Here is a 14,443-nt window from a genome sequence, read left to right as displayed (position 1 = left end):
GGGAGTGTGGGGTCCAGCTCATGGACCGACAGGGCTCCATCCTGTCCACACACGTGTGCCCCTGGCTCTGGTTAACCAGGGTATGGGGTCCAGGCCCCCTTCCAGGTCAGCTGGCTGGCCTGCCCCAGATGGCCACCCCCAGCCGCCAAGCAGACAGTCCCGAGTGGGCCTGCATCTCCCAGCAGATGGGATGTGAGCCTTGGCAGTGCCAAGCTCCCCACGGAGGCGGAGCAGACTGGGAGCTGGGCCCTGGCACCACATGCCCAAATGCCAGCTCCCAATGAGCCTGGACAGGACGAGGCTGGCCAGGGCTGCTCTGTCCCAAGCCTCCTTGCTGGCACTGGCTCAGCTGGAACACGAAGCACCCCAGCCAACCGGGGCTGCCTGGCCCACTGGGCCCAGTGGCCTCTCTTTGTCTTGCCAAAGGTAAGTTTTTGATGGGCCTTAGTTTTGACAGGAATAGAAGTTTGGGTTTTTATTTTCTTCATCACTTTTTCTTTTTTATGAATAATGTACAAAACCTCATTGTTAATAATTTAAACAGTACACAGTATGCAAAGTAGAAAGGGGAACATGTTAGTAAGTGAAGAAAGCCATGTCCCGGTGTCTAAAGGGACCCTGTCTGTGTTCAGCAGGTGCATCTGAGTGTGTACGTGTGCGCAGGTGTGCGTGTGTGCATGTGAGCTTATCTAAAAAATCCCAAAAGCATACTGTTAAGCAGGAGGAGAGCAAACTGGAGTTTCCTCTTGAGGCTGAAGCGTTTCTTAAGTGTCTGTGTGACTTGGTGCGTGTACGTTTGGCACGTCTGCATGTAGTAATGGCTGACACATTTGCACTCTCGCTATGTTCCAGATATAGTGCTGAGCAGTACACGTGGGCTTTCATTTTGAATCTTTGCAGTTCTTTGAAGTAGGCATTCTCATCCCCGTTTTGTCAATGAGGAAATGGGCAGAGAGAAATTAAGCTACTAGTTCAGAGTCACAGAGCAAGGGAGGGGCACTTGAAGGTTATAGCCACCTCCCTGTGCAGAAAGGCAGGAACGCATCTGAGCCAGGAGTGGGTGGAGACTAACCCACACAAATAGTGTCCTTTCTTCTGTGGCACTGTGTCTCTCTCACAACTCACTAAACCTCAGTGAGATGATGCCAGATGGCCCTGGGTTCCGAGCAGAGACCGGTGACCTGACTGCTCCAGGGGAGAGGATGGGAGTGGGATGGGGTCGGGAAACCCCGGAGGGAGGAGGCAGCCACGTGGTGGGGGATCATGGTGGACACCACCAGGTAGAGGGGGATGGCACTTGTGACCCAACAGTGCCCTACTTCTTTTCCCTAGTGCAGAAGGACGAGCAGGGAGCTTTTTTAAGTAGTGAGTGTTGGTGAAATGGCCAAAGCCAAATATGAGCCTAGGACACCTGCCCGCCACGTGGAGGAATGGAGGTTTGTCGGTTGGTTTTTCAGTTCTGGGAATTGAACCCAGAGATGCTCTCCCAGTGGTCTGCACTCCCAGCCCTTTTTTATTTTGAGACAGGGTCTCATGATGTTGGTGAGGCTGGCCTCAAACTTGCCATCCTCCTGTCTCCACTTTCCAAGTCACTGGGATTATAGGCATGTGCCACCAGGCCAGAATGAAGATCTCTGGTCCCTGAGGTCTTTTGTCCCCAGCAGAGGGCACTGTGGGACAGTGTCTATAGGAATCAAAGATGCTCATCCTGTTGGTGCATTAATTGAAACCTACAGCCCTGCAGCCACCCAGACTGGCAAGGCAAAGCGCCTGACGTCGTTGCTGTTCAAGACTGCTTTGCTTATGATATGAGAGATTTGTTTGTTTATTAATCAGCGGGGCCAGAACTGGGAACTCCCAACCGTGAGATCATTCCATTCCTTCCATGCTCACCTCTTGCCCAGGTCCTGTTTGGCAAGGGTGGGCTGTGTGCTTGGAGGCGGGGTCATGACACACTTTTGCTGCCTCCCATGTCTGTTGACTTAGGTGAGCAAGTTTTTGCAGTTAACACTGATCTCCTTTAGTGTTTAAAACACAGCTCCAAGTGTGTGTTAGTAAGCCCCTGGGGGAGGGATTTTTTTCCCTGTGATGTGTTTCAGGCTGTTGCCATGCATTCTTGGTATGGTTTTGACCTGCTGTGCCCGGCCCAGTGCATGGCATAACCTCATGGCCAGCAGCACTCTGTGGCTGGAAGCATGGCTGGTGTTAGTGAGGACGTGGGGCAGTGGGGGCTCCCAGACAGACTAGCAGGATATAAATTAGTACAGCCACTTGGAAATCTCTTGGCAGTTTAGTAAAACTGAAAATTAGCATGCCTAGAAATTTAGCAATTTCTAGGTGTAAACCCAAAAGAAAATATGTTCATGTGCACCAAGAGGTGCTTCTGTAAATGTTCTAACAGCACCATTCACAGTTGTCAAATACTGGAAGCAGTTGGGGCGCTCTTCAGCGGTAGAAAGGAATAAATCCACCAGGGTAAAAACATCTACTTACCTACCTCTCGATACCACACGGTCGAATCTCACATACACAGCGTTAAGAGAAAGAAAACCAGATAACAAAGAATACAGATTGCCCCTGGGGCTGCAGCTCAGTGGTAGAGACCTGTCTAGAATGCACCAGGCCTGGGTTCCACCCCAGCACCATGAGAAAGAAATAAATCAATAAATCTCAGGTGTTTTTTTTGTTTGTTTGTTTGTTTTTTGTTTTTTCCTTTTTCTTTATGAAACCATCAAAAAACTAGTGCCTTGGGGCTGGGGTTGTTGGCTCAGCGGTAGAGCACTCGCCTCGCAAGTGCAAGGCCCTGGGTTCCATCCTCACCACAACATAAAAATAAATAAATAAAGTACAAAAATAAATATTAAAGAAAAAAAAAAACGGCGCCATGGTTTCATATGTAAGCCGATGCGATTATGCAAGACCAACAGGAGTTCCACATGAGCATTCATGGTAATAACATTTATTTATTTATTTTGGTGCTAGGCATCTAACCCAGGGCCCTCTACCGGTAAGCTACCTCCCCAGTCCTTTTTGTGTTTTATTTTGAGATCTGGTCTTGCTAAGTTCCTGAGGCTAGCCTCCCAGGTAGCTGGGATTGCAGGTGTGCACCACCACACCTGGCTACGTTTATAACATAATGCTGTTGTGGTGATGACAGTGGGAAGCCGCCTCCTCATGGAGCCTGTTTAACTCCTGCTGTGCTTCCTATAACCCACAGGACAGAGTCCTAGCTCTTTTCCCATTCTTAGAACAGGACTAGTGGAATGAGTTAGACATCATTACCCTAAGTACATGTATGAAAACACAAATGGTGTGAAAATATTTTGTGTACAGTGGCTTGAAAAATTGTGCTCTTTATGTGTAATAAGAAATGAATTGCTTTCTGCCACTGTGTACAACAAATTAGAATAAAATTAACAGGACTAGTACCCAGGAGGCAGCATCTGTCATGTGCTGGACAAAGGAAGGCACATGGTATTTCATTTAACCTTCCAACAACCTGTCAGGGTGATTGTACTATCACTGTGCCCATTTTTGTACCACAGAAGAGGACATTGAGGCTCAGAAATCTGAAGTCACTTGGGACTTCAAGATCATGTGGAAAAGAGGCAGCAAGTCTGGCTCTGACCCAAGACATTTGATCAGCCCCTAGAAATTTTTTTCCCCCATAGTCCTGTGGACTGAACCCCAAAGTGCTGTACCACTGAGCTACATCCCTACCCCCGCCCCACTGCTTTTTTTTTTTTTTTTTTTTTTTGATAGGGTCTCACTAAGTTACCCGAGCTGGCCTTAAACTTGCATTCCTCTGCGTCGCCTTCCAAGTAGCTGGGATTGCAGGCGTGTGCCGCCATGCCCGGCTTACCTTCAGAGCTTCTAATCCCTCGCACATGCTTCTTGTCTCAAGGCCTGAGAACCTCCTAACCTTCCCTCCTCTTCCTTGAGTAGCTCATCACCCTGCGGGGCTCCATCCTGGAGGATGCGACCCCCACAGCCACCAAGCATGGGACTGGGCGGGGCCTGCCCCTGAAGGATGCCCTGGAGTACGTCATCCCTGAGCTCAACATCCACTGCCTGCGACTGGCTCTCAACACTCCCAAGGTGACGGAGCAGCTGCTGAAGCTCGACGAGCAAGGGGTGAGCAGGGCTCGGGGCGGGCGCACCACCTGCAGTCCCACTCCCAGCCCCTCTTTCCTCCTCATTTTATTTATTGATTTTTGGCAAGTAACAAAACTCACTTGATTTAGTATCAGCAACAGGAAGAATCTGTGATCAGATTCTAGGAGTGGCAAGAACAGCGTCCTGGAAGGGAGACAACCACCAGGAAGTTGGTGCGAGTGTGCGTGTGTGTGTGTGTCACACATGCACACTGCCACATGAGAGAGGGTGAAAGGGAAAGCCACCTCTGCACACTGGCTCCTGGTGTCTCTCTGGCCCCTCCCATAGCTGCCAGCATTGCTCTTGGACTTCCAGCCACATGCAGACCCCAGCTAGCTGAGTCTCAGTGCCGTAGAGTCACTAATTAGCCCCTGTGTAAATCAGATTCAGACTCCATGGTCCAGGGACCAGGAGGATCAAGGATACCAGAAACAAGCATGGTCAGTAGGGGCTATCCCCACTAAAGTAGCCTAGACCTCAAGCCTGGAGCCCCGAGGTTTTGCTCAGCCAATGCCCATCCACCTCCTGTAGGAAGCTGGCCATGCTACCATCTCTGCCTTAAGAGTGACATCGACAGCCACCCTCCGTCCACAGTAGAGAGAGCAGGCGGCAGAGACACCTCCCTGCACTTCTCTGGAAAGGGCGGGTGGAGAGAGACAGCTGGGCTCTGCCCCACATCTCTTTCCTTCCTCCCGGCCATGGCTGAGTTCCCAGGTGGTCACAGCAGCTCCTGGGCTCAGCACCTCAGAACCTCCCCTTATTCCATCCTCTCCCCCCGCCTGGCCAGGCCAGGCCCACACAGCTGCTCTTGCCTCCACAGCTGTGCCGGAAACACAAGGTGGGCATCCTGTACTGCAAAGCTGGCCAGAGCTCCGAGGAGGAGATGTACAACAACGAGGAGGCTGGGCCAGCCTTCGAGGAGTTCCTTGCCCTCCTGGGCGAGAAGGTCTGCCTGAAGGGCTTCACCAAGTACGCCGCCCAGCTGGACGTGAAGAGTAAGTGATGGCCACGTAGATCCAATGGGAAGGAGTTATAGGGACTGGTGCAGCCAAGGCAAGGACATGGGATATGGGACATCTCAGGTGCTACTGGCGGGAGCACAAATAGTGCAACCACTTGGGAAGGCAGTGTACTGTATTCTAGTAAAGTCTGAAGACATCCTGTTGTATGAATCGGCGGTTGCTATCTTAGCATGTGCTCTGCAGGCTCTGGACGTGGCCTCAGGAGACATGGGGCCTGGATTGCGCCCTGCGGAACCTAGGATAGTCGCAAGCAGAGCCGCACCGGCCTGGAGGAGGGCCGCCTGCCCCGTGTCGCACTAGCAGCAGGTCTCAGGAGAGCAGGCACCAAAGGTGCCTTTCACGTGCCAGTTAGTTAAAACGCATAACAGCATATTGTTTGGGAATTTGTTCTTAAATAGCAGAACTCTAAGGAAACACAAGGGAATGAGAGATGCCACGTCCCAGCCAGTGGGCAGCTCTGCGAGGAGCAGGTGGATGTGACCGAAAGACGGTGCTCATGGTAGAGGGTTGGTGGCCTTCTCTCTGCACAGATGCATGTGCACACGGGAATGCATCTGATGTGCAGGAATGAAACGCTTCATGATGAGTGGTTTGGGAACAGGGATGGATGACATTCATGGGTGTCAGAGTTTCCTGGGAAATGGAAATTGTCCTGAGGGGTGGGCTGTCAGTGGGTTAGTGGCTCAGGCTGGAAGTCAGAAAGCCCCAGGATGAGCCAGGAGTGGTGGCACACGTCTGGAGTCCCAGAGGTTTGAGAGGCTGAGTTCAGGAGGATCGCAAGTTCAAGGGCAGCCTCAGCACTTTAGCAAGACCCTAAGTAACTTGGCAAGACCCTGTCTAAAAATAAAAAAAAAAAAGGGGGGCTGGGGATGTGCCTCAGTGGTTAAGCACCCACGGGTTCAATCCCCAGCACCAAAAAGAAAGAAAGAAAAAGCCCCAGAATGCCTGAATCACTTGTTCTCCCCCACACCGCCCCAAGCCTCAGTTTACTCAACTGGAAAATGGAGGCCCGGGTCAGGAGATCAGTCTGGGAAAGCTAAATAAAATATTAGCCAGCACATGTGGCTGTCATTATCCCTTCACCTGCACCGAAGGAGGCCATAGGAATAAGCATACTGTAGTGTCATTTGCTGCTTTTGTGGTCTTTGGGCCAGTTGGCTTTGCTTCCTCATCTGCAGAGCAAGGGTAATAGTTGCACTTACCTTAGGGGCATGGCAAGAGGTAAATGTGACAAGCAGGTGTTCTCAGAGAACCCCAGAAAGCATAGTGTCCCAGGGCAGAATCTCCCTCACTAAAAGCAGGGATGCCCCTAACTTGAGGAGCTACTTGGAAGTTGCCTGGCTCTGGCATTAGCCAGCTGTGACTTTGGTGTCCCCATCTAACATTAAGAGGTAGCATAGGATGCTGTTTAAAAAAACAGATCGAGAGGCCTAGAGGCCTGGCGCAGCAGCACACACCTGTAATCCCAGCAGCTTGGGAGACTAAGAAAAGAGGTTTGAAAATTCGAGACCAGCTTCAGCAACTTAGTGAGGCCCTATCTCAAAAAATGGGGAGGCAGTGTTGGGGATATGGCTGAGTTGTAGGGTACTTCTGGGTTCAATCCTCAGAACTAAAAATGGGAAAAAAAATAGCTCTAGAGGGGCTGGGTTTATAGTTCAGTGATAGAGCACTTGTCTGGCAGGCACAGGTCTTGGGTTCCATCCCCAGCACTGGGGAAAAGCAAAACAAAACCGTATGCCAGGCGTAGTTGTGCAGAATGTAGACCCAACTACTGGGGAGGCTGAGATGGGAGCCCCGATGAGTGCGAGGAATTCAATACCAGCCTGGGCAATAGTAAGACCCATCTCAAAAAGAAAAAAAAAAAAATCAGATCTGGAGTCAGCTAACCTGAATTCTGATCCAGACTCCACCACTCATTGCAGTGTGACCTCTTTGTGCCTCAGTTTCCCCCTGTGAAACATGGGGTCAATAACCAGGTATGCCTCTCCCCAATCATAACCCCCCCCCCTGTTAGAGATAACCAATATCCTGACTCGCGTGATAATCATTTCTTGCTTTCCTTAGCTTTGCTCCTTTTGTATGCATCCCTAAACAATATAACTTGTCTGGCCTGCTGTTGCATGGAACCATGAACAGAACCATAATGTGTGTTCCTTTGTGTCTGGTGTTTCTCACGCAATCTTATACTCATAGGATTTCACCCATGTTGCACCTGTGCCTTGTTCTTTTTCCTGGCTGTATATTTTTCCACAGTATATATATACCACAGTGTGTTGATCCATTCTTTTTGACTGATGTTTGAAGATTCTTGTACCCACATCAAAGGGAATGTGTGCCTAAATGCTGAAAGCTCTGTCCTAGGAGATAAAGCTCTGGGCTGTCAGTTAAGCCTACCATCAGGTTTAAGAGAAATTGCCAAAAGGTTTTCCAGTATAGTTGCACCAATTTATACACCTAACCTGCCACACCAAGGGTTCCAGTTTGTCCACATCCTCACCAACCCTTGGTATTGTCAGACTTTTTAATTTCTATCAGTCTGGTGGGTGTATAGTGGGAGGTTTCCCTTTTATTTTAATTTATTTTAAAGAATGGATTTAAGTAAAAGCATCAAGTTAAAAACTAGCACAGATGGTACGTGGGATATGGCAAAAACCCAGAGGCTTTGGAAATGTGGTACTAACTCATGTTTCTGTCCCAGCCGACTCCACGGGAACCCACTCCCTCTACACGACGTACCAGGACTACGAGATCATGTTCCACGTCTCTACCCTACTCCCTTACACCCCCAACAACAGGCAGCAGGTCAGTATTTCCATTTGGTGCACAGTTGGGTTCAGGGCATTCTCCCTGCCCGGAACCACTGGCTGGCTGCCCACCCAGCACTGGCTCTCCTGGGGCCATCCTGTGAATCAGAGGGAGGCCCTTGGCCTCAGAGCCCCTCAGTCTCATGGTCACTTCATCTGGGAGCTAGAGGCTAAGCCAGGTGTGAAGTCTGGTTGACACCAGTTCTGCTGTTCCTGGCTGCCCTGCCTGCTTCTACCTATCCCCATTCCTCCAGGGTCTCTTGAGTCATCACTGGCCTCATGAGAAAGAAGAGCAAATTAGCATTGTTTTTCCTGCCAACTCAAACCAAACTGGCATAAGAACAAAAAGTGGGACTTACTGGGTTATATAACTGAGGGAGAAGGCTGGCTTTACATATTGCTGAATCCAGGGCTCAGAGAGTCTTAGGAATCCTCTCATTTCTCACCCCTGGTTTTCTTCGTAGTGACTTTATTCATGAATTTTCCCGAGTAGTGGCAAAGATGCCCCCTAGCAGCCCTAGCTCTATCCCATCTTCTTAGCCATGCCACAGGAAAGAGATTTGTTCCTTCCAGTTGTCCCAGGAACATTTCAGGGCTGAATCTCGCTAAACCATTCACCTGCCCAGGCTCTGGGCCTGGGATGGGGATGGAATGAGCCAACAGGCCAAGCCCGAGGTGCCCGTCCTGGAGGGTGGGTGGGGTCCGCTCAACCTGAGACAGGGCAGAGGTCAGGTGACTTCCCGGAGGGAATGGGTGACTAAAGGGAGAAGAAGGGGTACCAGGTGGGCACCGACAGCGGACACCAACTGCCAGGAGGCCACCAGTGCTGCCAGCTCCTCTCCTGGACACACCTCGTGGACTGCGCCTGGGAAGCAAATTCCTAATTTCTAGGGAACAGAAGCCCCACGGAGTGCTGAGAATTTAGAAAATGTGCATTTTTTCCCTGATGGTACAAGTGACATCATAGGTTTTCCAGACCAGAAGTGGTCATGTATCATTAACTGCGAGGTTACCCTAACTGTAAAGAACATTTGTCTTGGAATTAGACCTTAGTTCTGTCTTTGACACTTGCTAGTTGTGCATGACCTTGGTAAGTGATGTCTTCTTTCTTGGTCCCTCCTGTGTCAAATGGTCTGAGCGGTAGCACCATGTCTCGTGGTCCTTGAGAAAGGGCCAGCCCAGGGAGGGTACAGGAGACAGGCAGTGCCTGCTCCCGGGTCTCTGGGGACCTAGTGGGGAAAGTTTGACTGGTAGAGTTCAACAGCAGTGGATGGAATTCTGGTTCTCGCTCTCCATCGTTGGGTGACATAGGACAAGTCACTTAACCTTGTGAGCCTGTTTTTTCATCAGTAAAAGAGGGTGAACGATGCTCCTCTGAGCAGGACAGGGACAGGACCTGATTCAGGTGCTCACAGGCTCCCTCTCGCTGCATGTGGGAACCGGCCACGGGTGCAGCAGGAACAGGGAGCTCCTGTGATGGTCCGGGCAGGACCCCTTGATCCAGCTGGTGACATTTCCTTTCTCCCTTCCGATGCCTGTTTACCAGCTGCTGAGGAAGAGGCACATAGGGAACGACATTGTGACGATCATCTTCCAGGAGCCTGGAGCACTACCTTTCACCCCCAAGAACATCCGCTCACATTTTCAGCATGTCTTCATCATCGTCCGCGTCCACAACCCCTGTACGGATAATGTCTGCTACAGGTACGTGCCACCGTCCCCACTGTCCGCGCCCACTGAACACTGGGGCTAGTCACCAGCAGCAGGCAGCACGCAGAGAGGGTGGACAGCCCGGCCAGGCCAGCCACCTCCTGTGCTGCTTGGTAGCTGCCCAGTTGGGGCTCTGTCGACCTTCCCACACCACCTCAGAGGATTCCGGCCCCCAGGGGCACGCTCCGAAGTTCTGATGAAGAAGCCAGCAGGGATTACACCTGACCTCTGCCACACACAGAGGTACGGCATATCTCCAGAGACCTGGGATCTTTTGCTGCAGATGACAGAAAACCCACTTGGCCTGGCTGAGCACAAAGAGGCAGTTGTGTGTGTTGGCTCTAAAAATGATGCGGGGAGGCCCAGCTGGGCGTTGCACCTCCCGCACGGCATCCTTGCTCTGGCCGCTCTCAGCTCGGCACCCCCCAGCTGTAGGTCTGGCAGCAAGAACTCTTCCTTTTCAGGAGTGGAGCAGAAGCCCCATAATGAAGGCCACTGACCTAGCTGGAGACAGGCGTCTTTCCTAGAGCCAAATGATCAACCAGGCCGGGCAGCAGGCTGCAAAAACAGAGGCCCAGGAATGATGGCCTAATGGAAAATCTGGGGACAGAAGGATGGGGACAGGGCAGGCTGACCCCTACAAAGGTAGTTGCCACTTGGGCGGTAGAGTTGAGGGGTTTAATTCACAAATGGACAGGTAGCACAGGCCTCAAACCTATTCTATGTCCTTGTTCTGTGTCCTCCTTGGCACCAGTGCCCTCGGGGAGTGGACAGGAGGGCAGCTGTGGTCCTTGGAAACCATGCACTCAGTAACCAGGCCCAAGCTGTCAGCGTGGCCTGGGAGACTTGGAACAGGGCAAGGTGTGCTACTTGCCATTTTTTGAGAGTGATTTCAAATTTAAAAGATGCAAGAGGATGTGCAGATAACAGTCTCCCAGTCAACCCGTCCCCTGCACAGAGGTGGCCAGGTGAGCCCCCGCTTGGGTCTCCCGATGCTTCACGCACACAGCAAATACATGTAAATTTCTTTTCCACCTTTTAAACATAAATGGAAGCAGACTGTGCACACTGCTCCATGTCCTGTCTTTTTTTTTAACCCAACATCTTTGAGCTCTTTCCATACCAGTAAAGTGTGTCTTCTCCTTCATGATGCGGAACATCCCATCGCATGGACGCACTGTCTGTTGACGGGCACTGGGGTTGCTTCCTGGCGCCTGCAGTTGTTTCTGCACCTGTTGCACCCGTGACCAAGTGTGCAGCTGCAGGATAAACTCCTAAAATGGAAGTGCTGGGTCACGGGTGTGTGCACATGTGCACTGATAGTCTTGGTGCAATCACCAGAATTTACCAGATTCTTTTGTGAACTGGGCATGCCTGTGTGCTTGGCTCATTGATGAGAACGACTGCTGGGTGTGCTGCCCAGTGGCTGCTGGGAGCCAACACGCTGTGTGGCAGGGCCACCTAACTAGGACATCCAAGGCCTGAAATTTCCTCTCTCCCAGTTCATCTGTTCCCAGGATGTACAACAGCAGCCACAGAGCACCAGCATCTTGGGTTCTGCGTGCAGCAGAGGTCAGGTGGATGATGCCAGGGTTTAGAGGTATTATTGTGCTAGTTAGCTGAGAGGTAGCCCCGGTAAGGGGAGATAGGAGAGGACTACACACGGAGGAGGCAGCCTTGTGCATCAGAGATGGTGATTAGCTTAGTCTGGTGGCCCTTCTCCCCTTCTCCCTTCCTCCCCACTCTGCCTCCCTCCTTCCTGGCTTCTCCCAGTCACCTGTCCCCCCACCTCCCGTGTCTTCAGGCCAGCCTCTGCTCATTTCCAGGTGACTTCTATCTGTTGCACAAACGTTTCTTTCTTTCTTTCTTTTTAACTTACTTTAAAATATTTTTATTAGGGCCTGGGGTGTAACTCAAGGGTAGAGCACTTGCCTAGCACACACAAAGCCCTGGGTTCCACCCCCAGCACTTTAAAAAAAAAAAAAAAAGGATTTATTATGTAATATTTTAAACATTCTGAAAAGTGCAGAAAATAATGTTCCATGTGCCCACCACCAGATTTAACAGATGTTAACATTTTGCTTTAATTTGTTTCATCTCTCCCTCTTCTTTATTTTTAAAGAAAGAAGCTGTTAAGATACAGCCAAAGCTGCCCCTCCCGGAGCCTGTGTCTCCCCTGTGGGAGGGAGCCTGGGGCACCAGCCTGACCTGCCCTCTGCCCTCTCCACCCCGCCTCCCCCTTCATGCAATTCCTGGTTGTCCTTCAAGACTCCACCATACACACCTCTGCCACCCTCCAGTGGGTGCTGCCCACTCTATGCTCTTACCAGACATGTTTCTACAACAGCACTTGTCACAGCATAAAAACAACTGATGTGGCTCCTGCCTCCCTCCAAAATAACCCATGACATATTTACCTTCCTGTACCTATCATGACATGGCACTTAGCACACAGTAGACCCCAAAGGGCTAGCTAGATTAATGTCTGGCTCAGTCACTGACGTGACTGGGTGCAGTGGCACACACCTGTAATCTCAGTGACTAGGGAAGCTGAGGCAGGAGAATCGCAACTTCGAGGCCAGTCTCAGCAACTTAGTGAGACCCTGTTTCAGAATTAAATGAAAGAGTTGGGGATATGGCTCAGTGGCTGAATGTCCTGAGTTCAGGACATTCAGAGATAGATAGATAGATAGATAGATAGATAGATAGATAGATAGATAATTTTTTTCATGTATATTTTTTTTGGTATTCCTAGTACCAAAAAAAAATCACGGTGAATGTTCTAGAAATACTTGCTGAGCTGCAGGGATCAGGCAGCCTGGTGGTCCCACCATCTCCTGATCTTGTGATGAGTTTGTTCCCTTTCATATTTCAAGTGTGCTGTTGCTGAGTGGCACTCTTGCTTCTTGCCTGCACCCTGTGGAGTGTAAATAGCCCTGTCCCTCTGCTGGAAAGCGAGGGACCAGGCCATTCTGGCTGTCCAGAAACCTTCAACAGCTGCAGTTTCACAATTCTTAAAATCGTGAATCAGGACTATGAGAAAAGCCAAAATCTGTCACTAAGCAGCCAAGTGCTGAATGAAGCTGCAAAGCTCTTCCCATCTGTGAAGCACAATTAGACCATACCACGGACTTGACCCGAGGGATTGGCAGGGTCGGGGGATTGGCAAATTCGGTCGGCTCATCCATCCCCTGGCCTGGGGGCAAGTTCATGCCCACAAAAGTTCTCACAGAGGAAGGCCTGCCTGGTTTGCATGGCCTTTGAAGAACATGTGCACCGGTAAAGGTCATTTTCAGGAAACATTGAGCGCACACCACTCCACATTGAGAGAGATCTTTTTCTTCTCTGTCTGTACAAGTCTCAGTTATTACATGAAAATATCAAGCACCTGCACTGGTGCTAGTTAATATGCTAAGTCCAGGGTGGTACCTGCCCATGCGACACTCCTAGAGTACAAAGGGACACCAGTGAGCACTGGAGGTAGAGAGCCAGGGCGTTGGCTAATCTGCCAGGGTCAAGCAGTGGCAAGTGTGCAGTCTCTCACTCTAGCTTTTGCGCTCTAGTGTGTGTGTGTGTGTGTGTGTCTGTCTGTCTGTCTTTTTATTTTTTTGGGGGGGGGGACGGCTGGAGATCAATCCCAAGGCCTTTTACATGCCAAATAAGTGCTCTACTACTAGCCCTTCTTATTTTGAGACAGGATCTCACTAAGTTGTACTGGTTATCCTTGAACTTGAGATCTTCCTGCCTCAGCCTCCTGAGTAGCTGGGGTCACAGGTGTGCACCACCACACTCAGCTCTGTGGTTGCGTCTTTGCGGGCCTCCTGCACTTGTTCTGTTCTCCGTGAGGCAGTCACAGTGATCTTTGCAGGTCACCAGCCTGTTGTCATAATTGGCCAGCACCTGCATCCAGCAGGGATCTCGCAAGAAGCAGAGGCACCCTCTACCCCCTGACCCCACCTTCAGGAATTTAGGTGAAAGAAATTCGTGAACAGATAATAGAAGTGTGGGTGGGTTAGGGGAATCACTGTGGGAAGGGGAGGCTTCCTGGAACAAGCAACATCCGGGAGCCATTACCCTACCTCCCAGGCTTGATGAGGATGACAGAAGTTTCTGGAAGCTGGTAAGAGCTGTGGCTGTAGGAAAGGGTCCTTTATATAAGGGAAATGCATCGTTGACTGATTTCTCATTATGCAGACATGGTAGGTAGGATGTCTTACCCAAATTGAGGTGGCCATGATGTCACAGGCCATATCATCTTTGTGTGTGTGTGTCCTCTCTAAATTTTTATTGGACATCATAATTACACATAACAGTGGGATTTGCCGTGCCATATTTGTACATGCACATAGTTGGGCAGTACAGTTTTATGGGGCTGCCATCATGTGTGGCCCCTCATTGCCCCAGATATCATGACGTGGTATGTGGCTGTACTCCAACCTCTCCTCCACCTTCCCATCTCCTACATTGGCCAAGCTCAGTTAGAAACCAGAGGTCAGGGGAAACCAGGAGATGCACACTGTAAACATCTTCCTTCCAGAGCAGGGCAGATGGAAAGTGGGACACACCACCAGGGCCCCGTATGGTCCGGCCCCTGGTGACCTTCCCAGCCTCCTCCTCCTTGCTGTCTGGGCTCTGACCCCCTCAGGCTCATTCCACCCTTTATGTGCCCTTTCCTACCCAGTCGCAGCACATGCCATGCCCTCTGTTGGCAGCCCTCAGCTTGTCACTTTCTCAGAAAAGCCTTCCCAGAAT

The 14,443-nt window shown here is 50.7% G+C and overlaps 1 protein-coding gene across 6 annotated transcripts in view; it reads left to right on the top strand.

Moving 5' to 3' along the window:
- The window catches only part of Sipa1l3 (signal induced proliferation associated 1 like 3), a 233,045-nt gene that overhangs the window by 144,550 nt on the left and 74,052 nt on the right, over window positions 1-14,443 (top strand). For all 6 annotated transcript variants that reach the window (XM_048790949.1, XM_015496907.2, XM_015496906.2 and 3 more), the window contains 4 exons: window positions 3,946-4,134; window positions 4,976-5,150; window positions 7,876-7,979; window positions 9,528-9,685. In XM_048790949.1, the coding sequence (XP_048646906.1) occupies window positions 3,946-4,134; window positions 4,976-5,150; window positions 7,876-7,979; window positions 9,528-9,685 (626 nt within the window). The remainder of the gene's footprint in view (window positions 1-3,945; window positions 4,135-4,975; window positions 5,151-7,875; window positions 7,980-9,527; window positions 9,686-14,443) is intronic.

This window comes from Marmota marmota, unplaced genomic scaffold (assembly GCF_001458135.2).
Source record: "Marmota marmota marmota unplaced genomic scaffold, marMar, whole genome shotgun sequence".
In the NCBI taxonomy this organism is placed as follows: Eukaryota; Metazoa; Chordata; class Mammalia; order Rodentia; family Sciuridae; genus Marmota; species Marmota marmota.
The sequence above is the reverse complement of the archived record's forward strand: the minus strand, read 5'-3'. Positions and strand labels throughout refer to the sequence as shown.